The 15,291-nt window shown below is 62.8% G+C and overlaps 1 protein-coding gene across 1 annotated transcript in view; it reads right to left on the bottom strand.

Moving 5' to 3' along the window:
• NCLIV_009210 (hypothetical protein) overlaps positions 1-14,633 on the bottom strand; it is a gene marked incomplete at both ends in the record, with an annotated part of 15,547 nt that extends 914 nt beyond the window's left edge. Inside the window, 9 exons of the mRNA XM_003880436.1 lie at positions 136-324; positions 698-1,416; positions 1,739-1,938; positions 2,213-2,371; positions 3,260-3,369; positions 3,877-4,226; positions 4,831-5,016; positions 5,247-14,252; positions 14,562-14,633. Coding sequence (XP_003880485.1) covers positions 136-324; positions 698-1,416; positions 1,739-1,938; positions 2,213-2,371; positions 3,260-3,369; positions 3,877-4,226; positions 4,831-5,016; positions 5,247-14,252; positions 14,562-14,633 — 10,991 coding nt within the window. The remainder of the gene's footprint in view (positions 1-135; positions 325-697; positions 1,417-1,738; positions 1,939-2,212; positions 2,372-3,259; positions 3,370-3,876; positions 4,227-4,830; positions 5,017-5,246; positions 14,253-14,561) is intronic.
• Between the last annotated feature and the right edge of the window lie 658 nt (positions 14,634-15,291).

Raw genomic sequence — 15,291 nt, 5'->3', positions numbered from 1 at the left:
CGCAGCAACGCGACGAAGCCGGAAAATCGGGGGACACGGAGAAGAAGTTGTCAATGGGAAGAAAAGCGAATCGACGGTTATCCACAGGATGCGTTCCGCGAAAAGGGAAACGTAAGTTCCTTTGTGTTGACTTACACATCGACAAACTGTCGGAGCGACGCCGACATCCGAACTTGTTCACACAGGATATGACCCAGGAGGTCTGCGTAGCGCGCGGATCGTTCGGGGTGAGAATCATCGGATGCTTTTGCGCACAACGCGTGAAACTGTTCCCGCGACGTCGAGTTGGGCATCTTTAGGGCCTTCCACTCTTGCCAGAATTCCCTACGAAGGCACACAAAGCACGCGCGCGCAGCGCAGGTGAATAGCCACTGTCTGCCAGAGAAACGCTGCACACCCGCCCCTCCAGCAAAGCGCGCGTCTTCTCGAGAGGTGCGGCAGAGCCCCGTGCCTCGCGCACACTCTCGCCAGTTTCTTCTGCCTCTGGAAACAACTGAACCGACCCCAACCCCTTTATACGTCTCTCTCCCTCTCTCGTCTCGGTTTTTCCGCGGCGCCCTTCACATCCGAATTTCAGCGCGTCGACAGCCGTTTCTGGCCTGACTGTTTGTGCTGGCCGGACTGCCTCCGTTTCCTGTCTCGTTGTGGGACTCCATTTTCTCTCTCTCTCTCCCCCCTTGGGGTCTCCTTTTCTTACGCGAAAGGCTTCTCTTCCCTGACGAATTCAAAGCACAGAATTTCGACGTCCTTCTTCAACTCCGGCGGTTCGCACGGCTCTGGCGGCGGAGCCTCGGGCGCCTCCGCTCCCACGTTCATGAGTCCTGGACCTCCGGAGCCTCTCGCGCCCACAAGGCCCTTGCCTCCTCCCGCCCCGCCACTGGGGCCTGCGGGCCCGAACCGCGCATGCCCGTGGGGCCCGGAGACAGGTTGGAAAGCCGGTGGCGCCCCGCCGAGGAGGGGCGGGGCGCTGCCGGCGCCCTTGCCTCCAGGTCCACCCAAGCCGTGGGCCGCGGGCAAACAGCAGCCAGGCCCCGGAAACGGCCCAACGGGAGTCGCGCCCAACGCGCCCGCAGTCCCGAGGCCTTGGGCCCCGACCGCGTAGGGCGGCGGCCCTGGCTTGCCGGGGGGAGACGGAACGAGACTGTCGCTGCTGGGCGACGAGGCGCCAAAGGCCGGTGGGGGTTCAGCACTCGCGGGCCCCGCCGGCAGCGGCGCGCTCGGCCACGAGGACGCGCCGGACCCTCCTGCTCCTCCCGCCGCGTCAGCAGCCTTCTTGGCTGCCTTCTTCTTCTCGAAAATCGTCCGCTGTTCCTGGAGATAGTAGCTGTAGTGAACGGTGTTCCGCAGACCGACAACCGTGTAGGTCCCCGCCTGCGCCATGTGGATCGCGCCGCCCATAAGCTCGTCGCGCATCGCCTAAGCACAGAGACAAAGCGGAGAAACAGGCGTCAGAAAGAGTCAGACGAAGGCGCAGAAGACGAGACGCCGCACAAAAACGAGGTGGCTTTCCCGCGGAAACACGGCAGAAATCTCCGTGTTCCGATTGCACAAAATCTGCACCAGACGTTTCACTCAGGGCAGCCAACACTCCCATCCCACATCGAAGAAGACTCAGCGACCGGGAAGACTCTTGCCGCTGTGTCTCCGTGACCGCTTCTGTGACGGCTTCTGCATCTGGCCACAGCCACACGCATACGGACCGGCTCTCTTCTAGTCACGCAGGCCGGAAAAGTCTTACGTCTTCACGAATTTGAGCGACGGATTTCGCCTTTTCTCTGAAGACCTTCTTGGTCCAGTTGCGCGCGCGCAAGTCCAGCAGATCCTGGATCTTGTAGACAATTCTCTTGCTGTAGTTCGCCTTCTGCTGGAGATCCTGCAGCTTCCCCATAAACTCGTGAAGCATCTGCTGAGTGTGCGGCTGTTTGTCCAAGGTAAATCCTGAAAAGCGACCAAAAACAGAACGGGCCGGGCGAGACACCCGAGAAACGTGTGTGGGCAGACAGCTGAAAAGCCGAAACGACCTCCCGTCACCACGAAGCGGCCAGCACCGAAAACCGAGTCAACGCCACACTTTGCGAGCAGGAGTGCGGAGACACTCCGACGCAGTCAGTCAACACTCGCTGACACAGACGCGCTCAGAACCTTCACACATACACCCCACACCAGCCAAACCCAGCCCCCCCCCCTCCCGCCCCAGCTCGATCCGCCTTACCGATGGTGGTCAAAAGCTCCGTGAAGCACTCGATGAAGTGCTCATCGGGATAGAAATCCGGATCGCCCGAGTCTCCAAAGACGAGAGACGTGACGACGGCCTTCAGGACGCTCGGCGCGATGCACTTGCGAAGGTACAGTTCTCCAATGAAGCGCATGTCTGCAAAGCAACGTCCAATTTACGAGGTCATCAGCGACAGTCACACCACAAATTCCAAAGAGGCTACCCCCGCAAATTCGCCAGTCGCTCGAAACGCGCACATACATACATACATACATACATACATATACATACATATACATACATATACATACATATACATACATATACATACATATACATACATATATACATACATACATACATACATACATACATATATACATACATACATACATACATACATACATACATACATATACATACATATACATACATATACATACATATACATACATATACATACATATACATACATATACATACATATACATACATATACATACATACATACATACATACATACATATATACATACATACATATATATATATATATGCACCTCCCGTTTTCCTTCCACAAAATGACTCTCTCCCGTCGGAGAGTTCCTCAATTCAATATATATACATATATATATATATATATATATATTTAAACGGGCACTCGCACTAGGACAGATCAACCGCGGCATTCCACAGAAAGACAAAAGCTGCCGCGTCCCTCGATACATTCGGGGTTTCCCGTAGTACCCCGGCGCACGAGAGAGCTAGGCCAGCCACTCTTTCGCTGATTTACTCGAACCCTCAAAACGTCTTTAAAGTTTACGATGTTCATATACTTATAAAGTATTTATTTAGTTAACTATTTATTATACTGTTACAAACTCTATATTAATTTATATTTAGAGTCTGCCTCTCGAGTAGCTGGAAAAAGTCTGCGCGTGCCGGTCTCCACACTCGTCAGTTCGTTTCCCGCAAAAGCGTTGCTCGGATCTGGGGCGCCAAACAGGCACATGAAGGACGACACCCCGTGACGTCTACGGCGTACTTCCGAGGACTCGGTTTTTCTTCTTCTTCGACAGCTTCTGCACATCCTCCTCTGAGTGACACAGCGCGCGCTCCTCCTCCGTGACTTCCAGCGCCAACCTGCCTTGGAGCCTGCAAAGAGATCAAACAGGGAGACGCAAAAACTGTCTCTGTCGGCTCCTGGACAGCCCAGACAACTCTCCGTCGCGACAGCCCGACTCTGCACAGCAATCGACGAGATACGAAGCGAGTTCAATCAGATTCGTCTTCGATCCCCATTCGGAGATACCAGAACGAATGCCACACACTAGCAGAACAGAAGTTTCTCTCCACTGGCTTTTTTTTAAACAGAAGTTTCTCTCCGCTGGCTTTCTCGCCGCCGGATCACGCCTTTTTGCACTCCACACGCGAAAGTTGCATACCCAAAACGTCGCTTTCGAGAGCTTTGCGATTTATCACTCTGTTCCAACCTCACTGAGGAGTGTGCGTTTTCCGTACGCTTCCTTCGGGAGCGTTTCCGCCTCCACCCTCGCTGATAGGCGACACTTTTGCCGCTTTCGCCGGAACTTCCCTCTCTCTGTTCGCCTGTGTTTCCGCTTCAAAAGGCCTATTTCCTCCCTCGTAGTTGGGGCGACTTACGCTTCGAATTCTTCCTGGCAACGATTGACGAAGGCCCTGTTGAAGTTGAGGTTCTTCTCCTCGCCCTCCTTCTCGAATTCCAGACTTCTCCACTTGAGAATTTGACACAAGTCGGCATACATCTCGCTGTATTCCGGCTCCGTGACAGCCTTCGCGTACACGAGATCCGCGAGCATCTGAAGCTCTTCTGCATTTTCCAGCGACTCGCCCTCCACCGCAATCTTCTCCGTCACCACTGCGAACTTATCAATGGACATCTTGTTCAGCAGGCTGTTAATCGAGCGACGCAGACGCTGTGGCCGATCCAGCGTTTGCTTCTTCAGGAGGAACTCTGGGCCCCGCGACACTGACTGAGGAAAGGGAAAGAAACGCACCATGACCACGCGAAAAAAGAAGTGGGAAAACGTTCTTCCGCTCTTCCGCTTCACTGTTCACAGGCCGACTCGAAAACGCGACTCCACCGCCTAAAACGCGGGCCGAATCTCGGCGCACCGTCGCGAATCGAAAAAACCTGCAGCCCCCATCACGCGACTCTACACCGCGGCGAACGCTCTTCTGTATGTACGCGCGGAAAACTGGACCTATTCGATATATATGCAAATATGCTTACATATATATATATATGCATATATAGAGAGAGAGAGACGAAACAAATACACATAGATGTACACGCATGTACGTGTAAATGTTCACTACGACATGACTCTCGACAGCAGAGGCAGTACGTGGTCCGTTACGTGCACGCAGCCACGGACGGGCGAAACCGCCGGGGAAAGCAGCTGTCTCGAACGCGCGTCCCACCCGGCATCGCGTTGCTTCGCGGCAGCGAGTTGTCACTGACGCCCCGCGGCGGAGGCGGAACCTGCGGCTGTCTCCGCCCGAGGAGACAGAACCGACGCCGGGCGTGAGGCCCTCGTTCTCCCTCCTCTACCTCCTCTTCGCGACCGTCTGTACCTGCATCGACGCGCCATGCAAGCTGCCGCCGCTCTGTCCAGGACGTGAGCTGAAGAAACCGCCGAGCCGCGAAAACGAGTCGGTCATGCTCCCTTGGTGCCCGCGGGGGTTCCCTGCAGGCGTTCCGCCTGCGCCGAAGATACCTCCCTGGGACGCGTTGTTCTGGCGAGCGAGCGCCGCGCTCTCCTGAAGGGGGAAACAGCGCGCACGTCAACCGCCCCGCAAGACCAAGGACTCTGGTTATACATACGCGTGCGACAAGCATCGGAACCGGGGTGCGCCTAAAAGGCGCCGCCCCCAAAACTGGGAGGCGCGCGCAAGGGCGTGTGTGTGTGTGTGTGTGAGGGCGTCTCGCGTGGACGCGCGAATCCACTTCCCCACGATCCCGTGTTCGTGTGCTCTCTGCTTTTGCTTACCTCGCGCCATTTGCTGCCCGCCGGCGAGTCGCGCCAACCCCCGCTGGAGCAGGTGCTTCCGGATCTCTCGACGACGCCTCCGGGGCCGGCTCTGTCGAAGTTTTCTCCGCCAGCCAAGTGCGGCCACTCGCCGCTGGTCCCTGCGCCCCGACCGCCGCCCCGACCCATCAAGCCGCCCTTGCCTGCCTGCGCGCCGCCCTTTCCAAAGAGACTCCCCGGCAGCGAGGCGCTGGCCGGTGAAGACGCGACATGGGCGTTCGCGGCGCTGGAGCGGTCGCTGCCTGCGTTGCCCAGCTTGGACTTCACGTTGCCTGCGCTCCCGCCTTGTTTGTGGGTTTTGGACGCGGGCCAGTCCTTCGACGCGGCAGACCGCTTGGAAGCCCCGCCGAGCTGCGCTTCGCCCGGGCTGACGCACCGAATTCGGCCGAGGAATTCAGGAGGCGAGAAGGTGCCGTGGAGCGCGAGGAAGAGCCCCACCAGCAACTTCTTGTCGTAGAGCTGCGAGGCGAACGGGGCGGCGTGCGAGGCCGCAGCCGCACGCTTCGCCACAGACACCGAAGGCGACAGATCCCTGCCCAGAAGGGAGGGGCCAGACGCGTCCCGCTGAGAGGCGGAGGGTGACAACGCAGGCGGCGCTCCCACCAGACCTGCCGAAGAACCTCGAGCTCGCTCGAAGAAGGGTCGGTCTTCCGCGAGGCTCGGTCGAGTCTGTCTCGCATCCCGCGAGGCGACACAGGACGGCCGACTCTCCGCGTCTTCCTGCGCGTCCTCCGCGGCAGCACCTTTTCCGGCACGCGCGTCTGCAGGCGCACGCAGCTCCGTTTTCCCCGCTTCCTCGGCTTCCAACGCGTCACCCTGAGCCTCATCGCCGGCCGGGACAAGGAGACCCTGAGTTGCCGGCTTCCCTCCCGCCACTCCCGTCGCGGCTCGAGGTTCGTCCCCGTCTCTGTTTTCCTCCGCAGAGGCCGCGACGTCTCGAGTCTCCTCGGTGCGTTCCGGCTCCTTGCACGACCCTTCTCCTCTCAACGCCGGAGCGAGAAGAGGCCCGCGAGACGCGCCTTCTGCCACAGGATCTTCCGCAGTTTCCTTCGCGCCTTCCTCTCCCGTGTCCCCTTCCGTCCGTCTCACACAGTCTCCGTCGTGCTGCTCCCGCTTGCCTTCCTCCGTCTCGTCCTTGCGCGTCTCCTCTGACTTACCCGGCGGCAAACCTGAGATGTCAACCGCCGCTTCCGCCTTGGCGTCTTCACTGGGGCTCGAAATCGCCTGGGACGCCGGAGAAGACGCACCAGCTGTGCCATCTTCCTCGGCCTCTGTTGCGCCATGCGTTCCATCTTGTTCGCTTCGCTTTTCTCTCCCTTGTTCCTCGCATGGATACGCACTTCCGAGTGCAGCCGCCGGAACTTCCTTCGCGTCGCTTGCCGCAGCCTCCGATTCTGCGCTCGCTTCCGCTGGAGCCTCTGAGGGCGTCCCGCCCTCTTCCATCGCCTCTCCCTTCCCTTCAGCCGCCTCGTCCTCTCCTGTTTCCTCTTGGGCCGTTGCCAGGGCTGGACTCGAGCTCGACACCCCGGAGGGAGAAGCCGCACTGTCCACGCCGCTGGGCGGGGACAGTCGTCCTTCGTCTCTCTGATCCTTGTGCGCGGGTTTCGTCTCACTCGTCCTCTCTTCTACCCGCCGAGTCTCTTGGCCTTTCCCAGGTGCTGCCAACAAGGGGGGCCCAGTCGCCGCAGTTGAGGGCCTCGCCAGGCAAGGCTCCGCAGAGACAGCGACGTCTTGACCGGACACAGCGGAGGCGTCTTCTTTGGGCCCTCGCGCCGAGGAGCCCAGCGCGGTCTGGGCGATAGGCTGTTTGCCTGCGAAGGGCGACGCGGCCATGCCCGCTGGGACTGCAGTACTGGGCTGAACCGCAGACTCGCCAAAGTCCGCACTTGCCTCCGACTCAACGCGCGAACTTTCCGTCCACGAGCTGGGTGAGCCGCGTCTCCGCCGCGCGTCTGCCATCGGCACGTTGGCGACTTTCCTCACGCGACGCTGCGGACTCCCTGCTTGACAGACGCCATGGCCGGCAGCCGCTCCGGGGCTCTGGGGACCGCGCGCGCCCTGGACCATTCCACGGCCGCCGCCTTGCTGGGGCCCAGCCACGGGCGTGGCGGGGCAGCTCGCGCCTTCTCCAGGAGGGACGCGCTGCAGCCCCGGTTGGGCTCCAGGCCCTCCAAAGGCGGCCGGAGCCGCAACGCCGCGGCCCATGCCCATCGCCCCATAAGCTGGAACGAAAGGCGACGGCGCCCCGTACACCGGAGGCGGCGGACATCCGGGAAGGCCTCCCGGCCCGCTGCCGAGGAAGGGCGCTGGGCCTGCACTGGCGCCGGGCTGGGAGTACGTCTCGCCCAGCGACGCGTCCACCCCTGCTCCAAAGACCGTTCCAAGGTTCGACGCCGCGCCTGCGCTACAGAGGAGAGGCGGATGCCCCGCAGGCGACGCGGTCGAGCTCCCCTGTCCGCCGGACTGATGTCGGGCCATGAAGCCGCCCTGGGGAGCGCATGCACCTCCCGCACGCAGTCGTCCGTTGACGCTGCTGGGCCGCGAAGGCGACTCGTCTCCTCGGCGCTTCAGAGGCTGATTTTCGATGCGCCTGTTGTGGTTCCTGCGCCTGTCGCTCGACGACTCAGCCGCCTGCGGGCCTTGGTTTCCCTGGAACTTCCGCGGGGAAGACGTTGCAGAGCCGCGCATCGTCTGGGGGCCTGGTCCCTGAGGCGCGAACGGGCCTCGCGCGGAGCCGGCAGCGCCCGTCCCGTCCAAGTACCCCGGCGATCCTTCAGCCCCAAGCGGCGGAGACATCCCAGGCTTCGCCGGTTGACTGCCGGAAGGGGTGAACCCCTGGACGCCCATCCCGATGCCTCCGGGGGGCGGAAGCGAAGGCTGGAGACGATGAGGACTGGGCCCGAGACTGCTTCCCGGAGCAACGCCCGGCGTGGAGCCTGGATGGGGCAAGCCAGCGCCGACTTCCGGGTTCAGTCCACGCGGCGGGAACGACGAGGCCGGGGACGAAGACGGGAACGGCATGTGCGGATGGGGCCCGGAATGGTTCGTCAGAAGATTAGGGTTGGAATTTCGAGAAGACATGCCAAACTCAGACGGTGGAGCAGTCGGCGGATGGTGCGTATGGACACCCATCACCGGCGACTGTCCATACACCCCAGCGCCGCTCTGTGGATTTCCAGGAGACGCGTCTCTCCCAGCCGAATTCGTTGTGTTTCCCGGAGGCGGGTAACCAAACGGAACGGCAGCCCCGCCGCCCAAGGCAAAGGAACTTTGCGGCGGGAAAGGGCCCATCGGATGGTGCGGGCCTTCGCCCTCCATCACGCCCCCTGCCTCTCCACCCTTGCTGGCAGGTGTGGCCGCCAAAGGAGCTCCATTTCGCATTTCGCCTGGGGCGTGCGCCGACTCCCGCTCCGCGCCGTAGTTCGCGTTCGCGCAGCTCTCGGCGCTGTTCAACTGCATGCAGTTCACCTGTTGAGGACTCGGCTGGCCTAGGAACGGGAGTTGATGACTCGAAACGTGGTGCATCACGTCGAGTGGGACGGGCCCCGCGGGCGGCGCGCCTTCCAGAGACACTTCGCTTCCTGCGCCTGGTGGATAAAAGTAGTAGGGCGACGTAGCGGGCGCGGGCATGTTCGCGGCCCCGGAAAGATCTGTCGACGGTACCAGAGGGATCGCGCCGTTGTTGCCGGACACGCCTACGGTGTACGGACCGTCGGCCGGGGTTTCGCCTTCTCCCGGAGGCGAAGGACCACCGGAGAAGCCCGCGTTCCCCGCCGCGGTGTGGTCCGGGGGAAGAATTCCGCCGGGAACGCTCCCGGTCTTCTGGCCGGCAGAGCATCCGTCCATCGGAAACTCCGTTCTGCCCGGGCCTTCGATTCCTGGGCCTAGGCCGACCACGCCTTGTTGAGGGAAAGGCCCCTGAGGCGGGAACATGCGCATGCCGTGAGAACCCTCAGGCAGGGGCGGTCCGCCGAGACCGTGGGGCGGTGCGCTTCCTCCTGGATACGACGGCGGGAAGGCCGCAAACGGAGGGGGGCTGTGCGGATCTTGCTGCGGGCAGACGTTTGATACCCCGGCTGCGGGGTACAGGAGGGGACTATGCGCTGGAGGACAGGCCTTGTACGGCACGAAGGACGAACCCCCAAAGGGAGGCGCAGATCCCCCGGTGCCTTGAAGAAGAGCGCCCGCCGGACCAGTCACGATGGGAGGGCCCGCGTTGAAAGGCGCGTTTGCCCCCTTCGTCTCGCGCTCGCTCGAACCCGAAGCCGAAAGCGCCGGGACCATATGGGGGCGCGGCACGAAACGGCCGGAGCCGTCGTAAGCCGGGAGAAGATGCGGCGGCACAGGCCCTGTCGGGGGGTGCGGACAACAGACGGGCGGAGTGCCTTCTTTCTCGCCTCGTCGTCCTTCTTGCGATGAAGCAAAGTCTGACGAAAACGTGTCTCGGCCCTCTCTCTCCCCACACGGCCCTGGAGGACCCGACACCAACGACGGACCGCCTCTGCCCCCGAGTCCAGGCGAGGCGTGAGCCGGCATCGGCATTTTGCCTTCGGATGGTGATGCTGCGTGCACGCCCCGTTCTCCCCCGTTCACGTTGTTCCCCATTTTCGGTCCTCCGACCTGCCTGTCTCCGCGCCCTCGGCCGCCTTCTTGGCCTCTGCCTCCAGACCGCGGTGTCGGCCCCTGAGAAGGAAGGCCGTTATTTTTGTGCAGAGGCGTGGTGTCTCTCTGTCGAAGCGCCTCCTTCCCACGTGGGCCTTCCCGCCCTTCCCTGCCCATACCGGGGGCTCCATCGTCTCCGTCTCCTTCACCCGAGCCTTTGTTCGCTGCAGCGACAGGCAACGCCCCCGGTCGTTGGGTGTTGCCTCTCCTCGGGTCCTCCTCGCGTCCCGGGTTCCCCGGGAAACTGCTCTCTCTCTCCGCACCTGTCTCCCCGGGGGTCACCGGCGTCTTTGGAGCCTGGTTTTGCGCGTTGTTCACCGGAGACGCGGGCACGCCGGGCGGATTCCCGTGGAGAGACTTCTCCGGCTGAGGCGTCTTTTGCGGAGACGCGCCCAGCGTCCCCCCTCCTCTCCCTGCATGCGCGTGGGCGCGCATCAACGCACCCCCCGCAGCCCGGCCGTTCGGTCCCCACACGCCCCTCGGTCCCGGAGTCGCAGCCGGCCCCGACGTGAGACAACTGCTGGCACTGAACTGCGGTGTGTGGGCCTCCGAAGAAGTCAAAGGCGAGGAGTCTCTGCCTTGAGCTTTCCCGGCGGCTCGCCACCCCCGCCCCGCTGAGTTTTTGTTGCCGCCGACGCCTCCAAAGCCGGCCATGGCGGTCCCGCCTCTCTCGCCTCCCCGGTCGGGGCCGTTGCCGCCTCGGACGCTTCCGCGGTCAACTGCGCCTTTCTGGTCTCCCCTCTCGCCGAAGGATCCGCGTCGCTGTCTTCCTTCGCCGTTCTTCAACGGGCCCTGTCTCGTCCCGGCGTTTCTGTCACTGCGTTCCGGCCCAAACCGCTCACCGCCCTGACCCGAATGAAGTTCCACCTCGTCGCGAAGCACGGCCTCCGCCTTGTCTCCCGGTCCGCCCGTCGGAGAAGGCGGCACCTGAGCGTAGCCGTACAGTTTCTCGCCCTTGACAAAGCCCGATGCTCCCCTCTCGTCTTCTCCAGCGTGCCCGCCTAGGCTGCCGCCACTCCGGCCGTGACCGTACTGAGAAGCCGCAGGGCCGACGCCTCGGTCTGCTCGTCCGCCTGGTCTCTTCAGCTGATTCGGCGCGTGCGTCGAGCCTTCCTTGCCTCTTCCGTCTCTCGACGACGGCGGGCTGTTCTTGATACTTCTCTCGTCACCCGGGGCCTTGAACCCGGAGTGCCGCCCGCCTGCAGAGCCGAGCGCGGACGAAAAGGACGGAGACAGGACTGCGCTCCCAGAACGGAGCGGCGAGTTTTTCCCTTCCGGAAGGCCTGTCGAAGACGACCGGGAGAACACTCCGTACTCGGCCTGCTGGCCTGTGGGCGGATTCGAAGCAAGCGAAGGCTCGTTCTCGGAGTACAGAAACGGCGCAGACCCGTCTCGCCCCGCGGCGTGTGAAGCGCTCCCGCCATTGCCCCGTCGAGAGGCGGGAAGGCCCCCGGGAGGAGGTGGAGGAACTGCGTTGCTGCCCCGTTTCGGCGCGAAGCCCGGGTGCCGATTCCCACTCGGGTCCTCTTCCTCAGGAAGCGAGGATGCCCGTCGCCCCTTCCCTCGAGACTGTTGAGGCGCGCCGCCCGTCTGCACATCGCCGCATGCAGATCCGGCCGGCATCCCGCCTTCCTGTCTCTCGCCACTCCAGACAGGTCCGCTGGTGCCCGCCGAACGAGCTGCAGCAGGCCCAGAGCCCGGCTCCTCGTACGGCGAGTTCCTCTTGAGTGCCGAGCCCAAGACGACTGAACCCACCGTGAGGCCTGGAGTCTCTGCGGCGGTCGGCGGGGCCTCCACCGCTGCGTGTTTGACCCCATTCGAAGCCGAGTCTTCGCCTTTCACGGGCGCAGCCTCAGGCGCTGACCCGCCCACGCCATGGTCCCCGAGGCCCGCTTCCTGGCCGTGAGCAGCGTCTCTTCTCGCGTTTGCCGCACTCGATCGACTCCTGTTCGTCGGGGCCGCCAAATTGTGCTGCGTTTGAGAAGGCGACGACGCCGGCGACGCACACGCGTTCTGGCTCTTGCGGCGCTCTCGCTTGTTCGTGCTTCCGCCGTACACGGTCTTGAAAGTGTCTTCCTTTCCGCTTCCACCCGAGGGACTTCTTCGACTGTCGTGTCTTCCTTCTGCAGGTTCCGCGGACCCCGCGCAGGACGCCGCGCCTTCCTTCTCCTTGTGGCCCAGCACAGCTTCTTGCTTGGAGGCCTCCCCAGGGGACACTGGAGTCCTCTGAGCTCCCCAGCCGCCTTCGCCCTGCCCGGCGCCTGCGGGGTGCGACGAGCCCCGCCGCCGTTGGCTGCCGTCTGCTCTCGACTCAGAGGGTGTTCCCTCTTCCTTCTTCCTTTCGGAGTCCTTTTCGTCGGAAGGACGCGATTCCTCCGCACGAGGCGAGGACGCAGGCGCGGCTTCCTTACTTTTGGCGGCGGGGCCCGGCGCATCGACGACAACGGCGGGCTTCGGGACGGTCTCTGAACTGTCTCCTCCCTTCGCCTTGGCGCCACTGGCATCCTTCGGTCCACTTCCGTCGCCCAGTTTCTCGCCGTCTCCTTGTCGCGGTGGCCCCGACCACGCTCGCTTCTCTTCTTTCTTTCCCGGCTGACCCTCCTTCTGTTTCTGAGCCGATCCACCTTTTTCCTTGTCGTCTCCAGGCGTCTCTTTCTTCTCTGCCAAGAATCCCGCGCCGTCTAACAACGAACCGCCAATGACAAGTTTCCCGGTCCTCGGATCGCGGATGTCCAACACATTCCGCCTTCTCGGCGGCGGCGGATTTACCAGGGGCGTCGTCGATCCCATGCCTCCACCAACAACGTGCGGCCCGACTCCCACCAGCGGGGCCACCATACCTACGCCCAACAGCGGGCCCGCGTTGTTGCCCGGGGGACCGCGGAGACCCTGGCCGCCGACGCCAGGCATGCCCGGCGGGCCCTGGAGCCCCAAGCCTGGGCCTGTCCCGCCGCCCGCTCCCGGCGGAGAGCCCAAGGGGCCGACCCCACACACGACGGGGCCTGGCACCCCGACGACGGGCTGGGGACCGCCCATGCGCATGCCCCCAGGGTGAACATCGACCGGAGACTGCATGCCTCCGGGAGGCGACCCCTGCGGCATCATCATCTGCGACGGCATCGACAGATTCGGCCCACACCCGAGCATCGGCTCCGCTCCTGACGCGGTTGGCGCCTGTCCGAATGGAGCCCCAGACGGGCCTCCACCCGGTCCGACTTGCGGCCCGCCCCGCAAGGGCCCGCCCGGGCCCGGCAGGATCGGCACGCCGCCCGAATGGTGGCCCATGACGAAGCGCATGCCGGCCCCGCCCATGTCGCTTCCCAAGCCTGGAGAAGGACCGTCTCTTCCGTGGTGATGAAACGGCGGATGCAGCGGCGGCCCCATCATCTGTACGTCGCCCGGGAGGTGCGGCCCGCGGGGAGGCTCCAGGCCACCCTGTAGGTCTTGAGGGCCTCCGTGCTGGACGGGACCCGGCCCGCCCCCCGGAAAGTCGACACCCCCATGGCCTCGGCCGCCTCCAGAGTTCATGTGCGGGCCGCGCAGCTTCCGTGGGTGTGGAGGTCCGTTCTCCGGTCGCGGAGCGTCTCGGTCTGGGAAAGGGCCTTCCTCGCGTCCGAGTCCCTCGGCTGCGGGCGCCACGCCGCCCAGAGGTCCGCCTCGGCCCGCGCCGCCTCGGCCGCCTGCGTGCTCCTCGAAAGTTCCTCCTCTGCCGACGCCTCCCCCCCCCACCCCTCTGTTGGGCGGTCCGGTTCCCGGTCCCATCCCTGCTCCCCCCACGAGTCGGTTTCCGTCGACCTCTCCAGTCGGAGGGACAGGGCCGTGGGAAGACTGGTGCGCTCTGCCGGCGTGAAGCGAGCCGTCAGGCAACCTCTCTCTGGGTCCGCCGCGAGAGCTCTCTCCGCCCCCACCCACGTGCTGGGGCCGCACACACACACTGCCAGGAGGCGGCGGACTGGGCGGGGGAGGACCACACAGGGAACTCGGGAGAGGCCCCAGGTGGAAACCGAACGGACCTGCGGTCGGGCCTCCACTGCGGGCTTCGTCGTGGGCGCCTGGATCCCTGCCTTCCGCCCCGTTTGCCTGCGAAGCTGCCAGCGAAGGCCCAGGGAGACACGCGCGCGGAAAGGCCGCGTTTCCCGGAGCGTTGTTTGTACCCGTCTCTTCTCCGGAGGGTCGAGGCTCGGACACGGGATAGTCACTCCTCGCGTGGTTCGGGCGAAGAGGGTGGCCGTGCGAAGAAAACGCGGAAGACAGTAACGGCGGAGGAAGCCCACCCGACTGGTTGTCGGCGTGGCTGGGAGGCGCCTGTGCGGAAGCTAGAAGGTGGGGACGCGCGGATCCTCTCGTCCCCCCTCTTCCGCGCCCCGGCGAAGGAACGGACGCGAAGGAAGAAAAAGACGGTCTTCTGCGGTCCTCTTCCCTTCCCAGATGGCGTGAGTCTTCTCGTGGACGTAGAGATACATTTGAGCCGCCGTGAGAGGAGAAAGTGTACGGCACACCGGAGGCGCGACCTCCGGCTACGCGTTCTTCATGGGAAGCAAAACTCTGGGGATTCCGTCTCCCTCTTCCCTCTCGCTCGTGAACGGATGCTTTCCCTCTGCCTCCTCCTCTCACCATCTCTCCGCGCCTGTCTCCCACCTGTGGACTCCTGCCCCCCGCTCCGCCGTTCACATCAAAGAAAGACATAGATGAAGAAGACGAATCATTGCGTTCCCTCTCCCCTCCTCTGGATCAGGCAAACAATTCCCCCCGCTCCGCACACGTGCGCTGCCCCAGTCGACCGGAAACGAAAAGTTAGGCTGTGGGTGACATATCCGCGGTTCGGTCTCGGCCGTCAAAACGCGCGGTTCTCCTTTGCCCGTCCGATTCCACACTGCCGTGCCAATGGAACACTCTTCTCCAGGGAGACGTGCGAAACTCTACGCGGCGTGGCGTCTCCGCCCGGTGGAGCGTCTGCCGAAACGATACAAAAGTTCGCAGCATGAATCGCCAACGTCCAACTTCGTCTTTCTCGGTCGTCGGAGGTCGGGGGGCGGTCCTAACCCGAAAAGGAAAACATGGAGAGAGACAGACACGGCAAAAGCGAAGACGATAAACAGAAAAATGAGAAAAACAGATCTCGCTCAAAGGACTTGAAAACACGACAGAAGTTCAGTACAGAGGAAAACGAAACGAAACGGAGACGACAGATTCCAGGTTTTTCTCCCCCTCAACGGTGAGAAAACCTCTCTTTCATGTGCCCCCCCCACGACAACAGAGTGAGAAAAGGAAACGAGAAAGGCAGAAAGACGAAACGAAGGGAATATCGACGCAAACACTTTTTTATTCCATTTTGAAGATCTAT

This window comes from Neospora caninum, chromosome III, assembly GCF_000208865.1.
Source record: "Neospora caninum Liverpool complete genome, chromosome III".
Lineage (NCBI taxonomy): Eukaryota > Apicomplexa > Conoidasida > Eucoccidiorida > Sarcocystidae > Neospora > Neospora caninum.
Note: the sequence above shows the minus strand (reverse complement) of the source record. Positions and strands in the feature narration are given on the sequence as shown.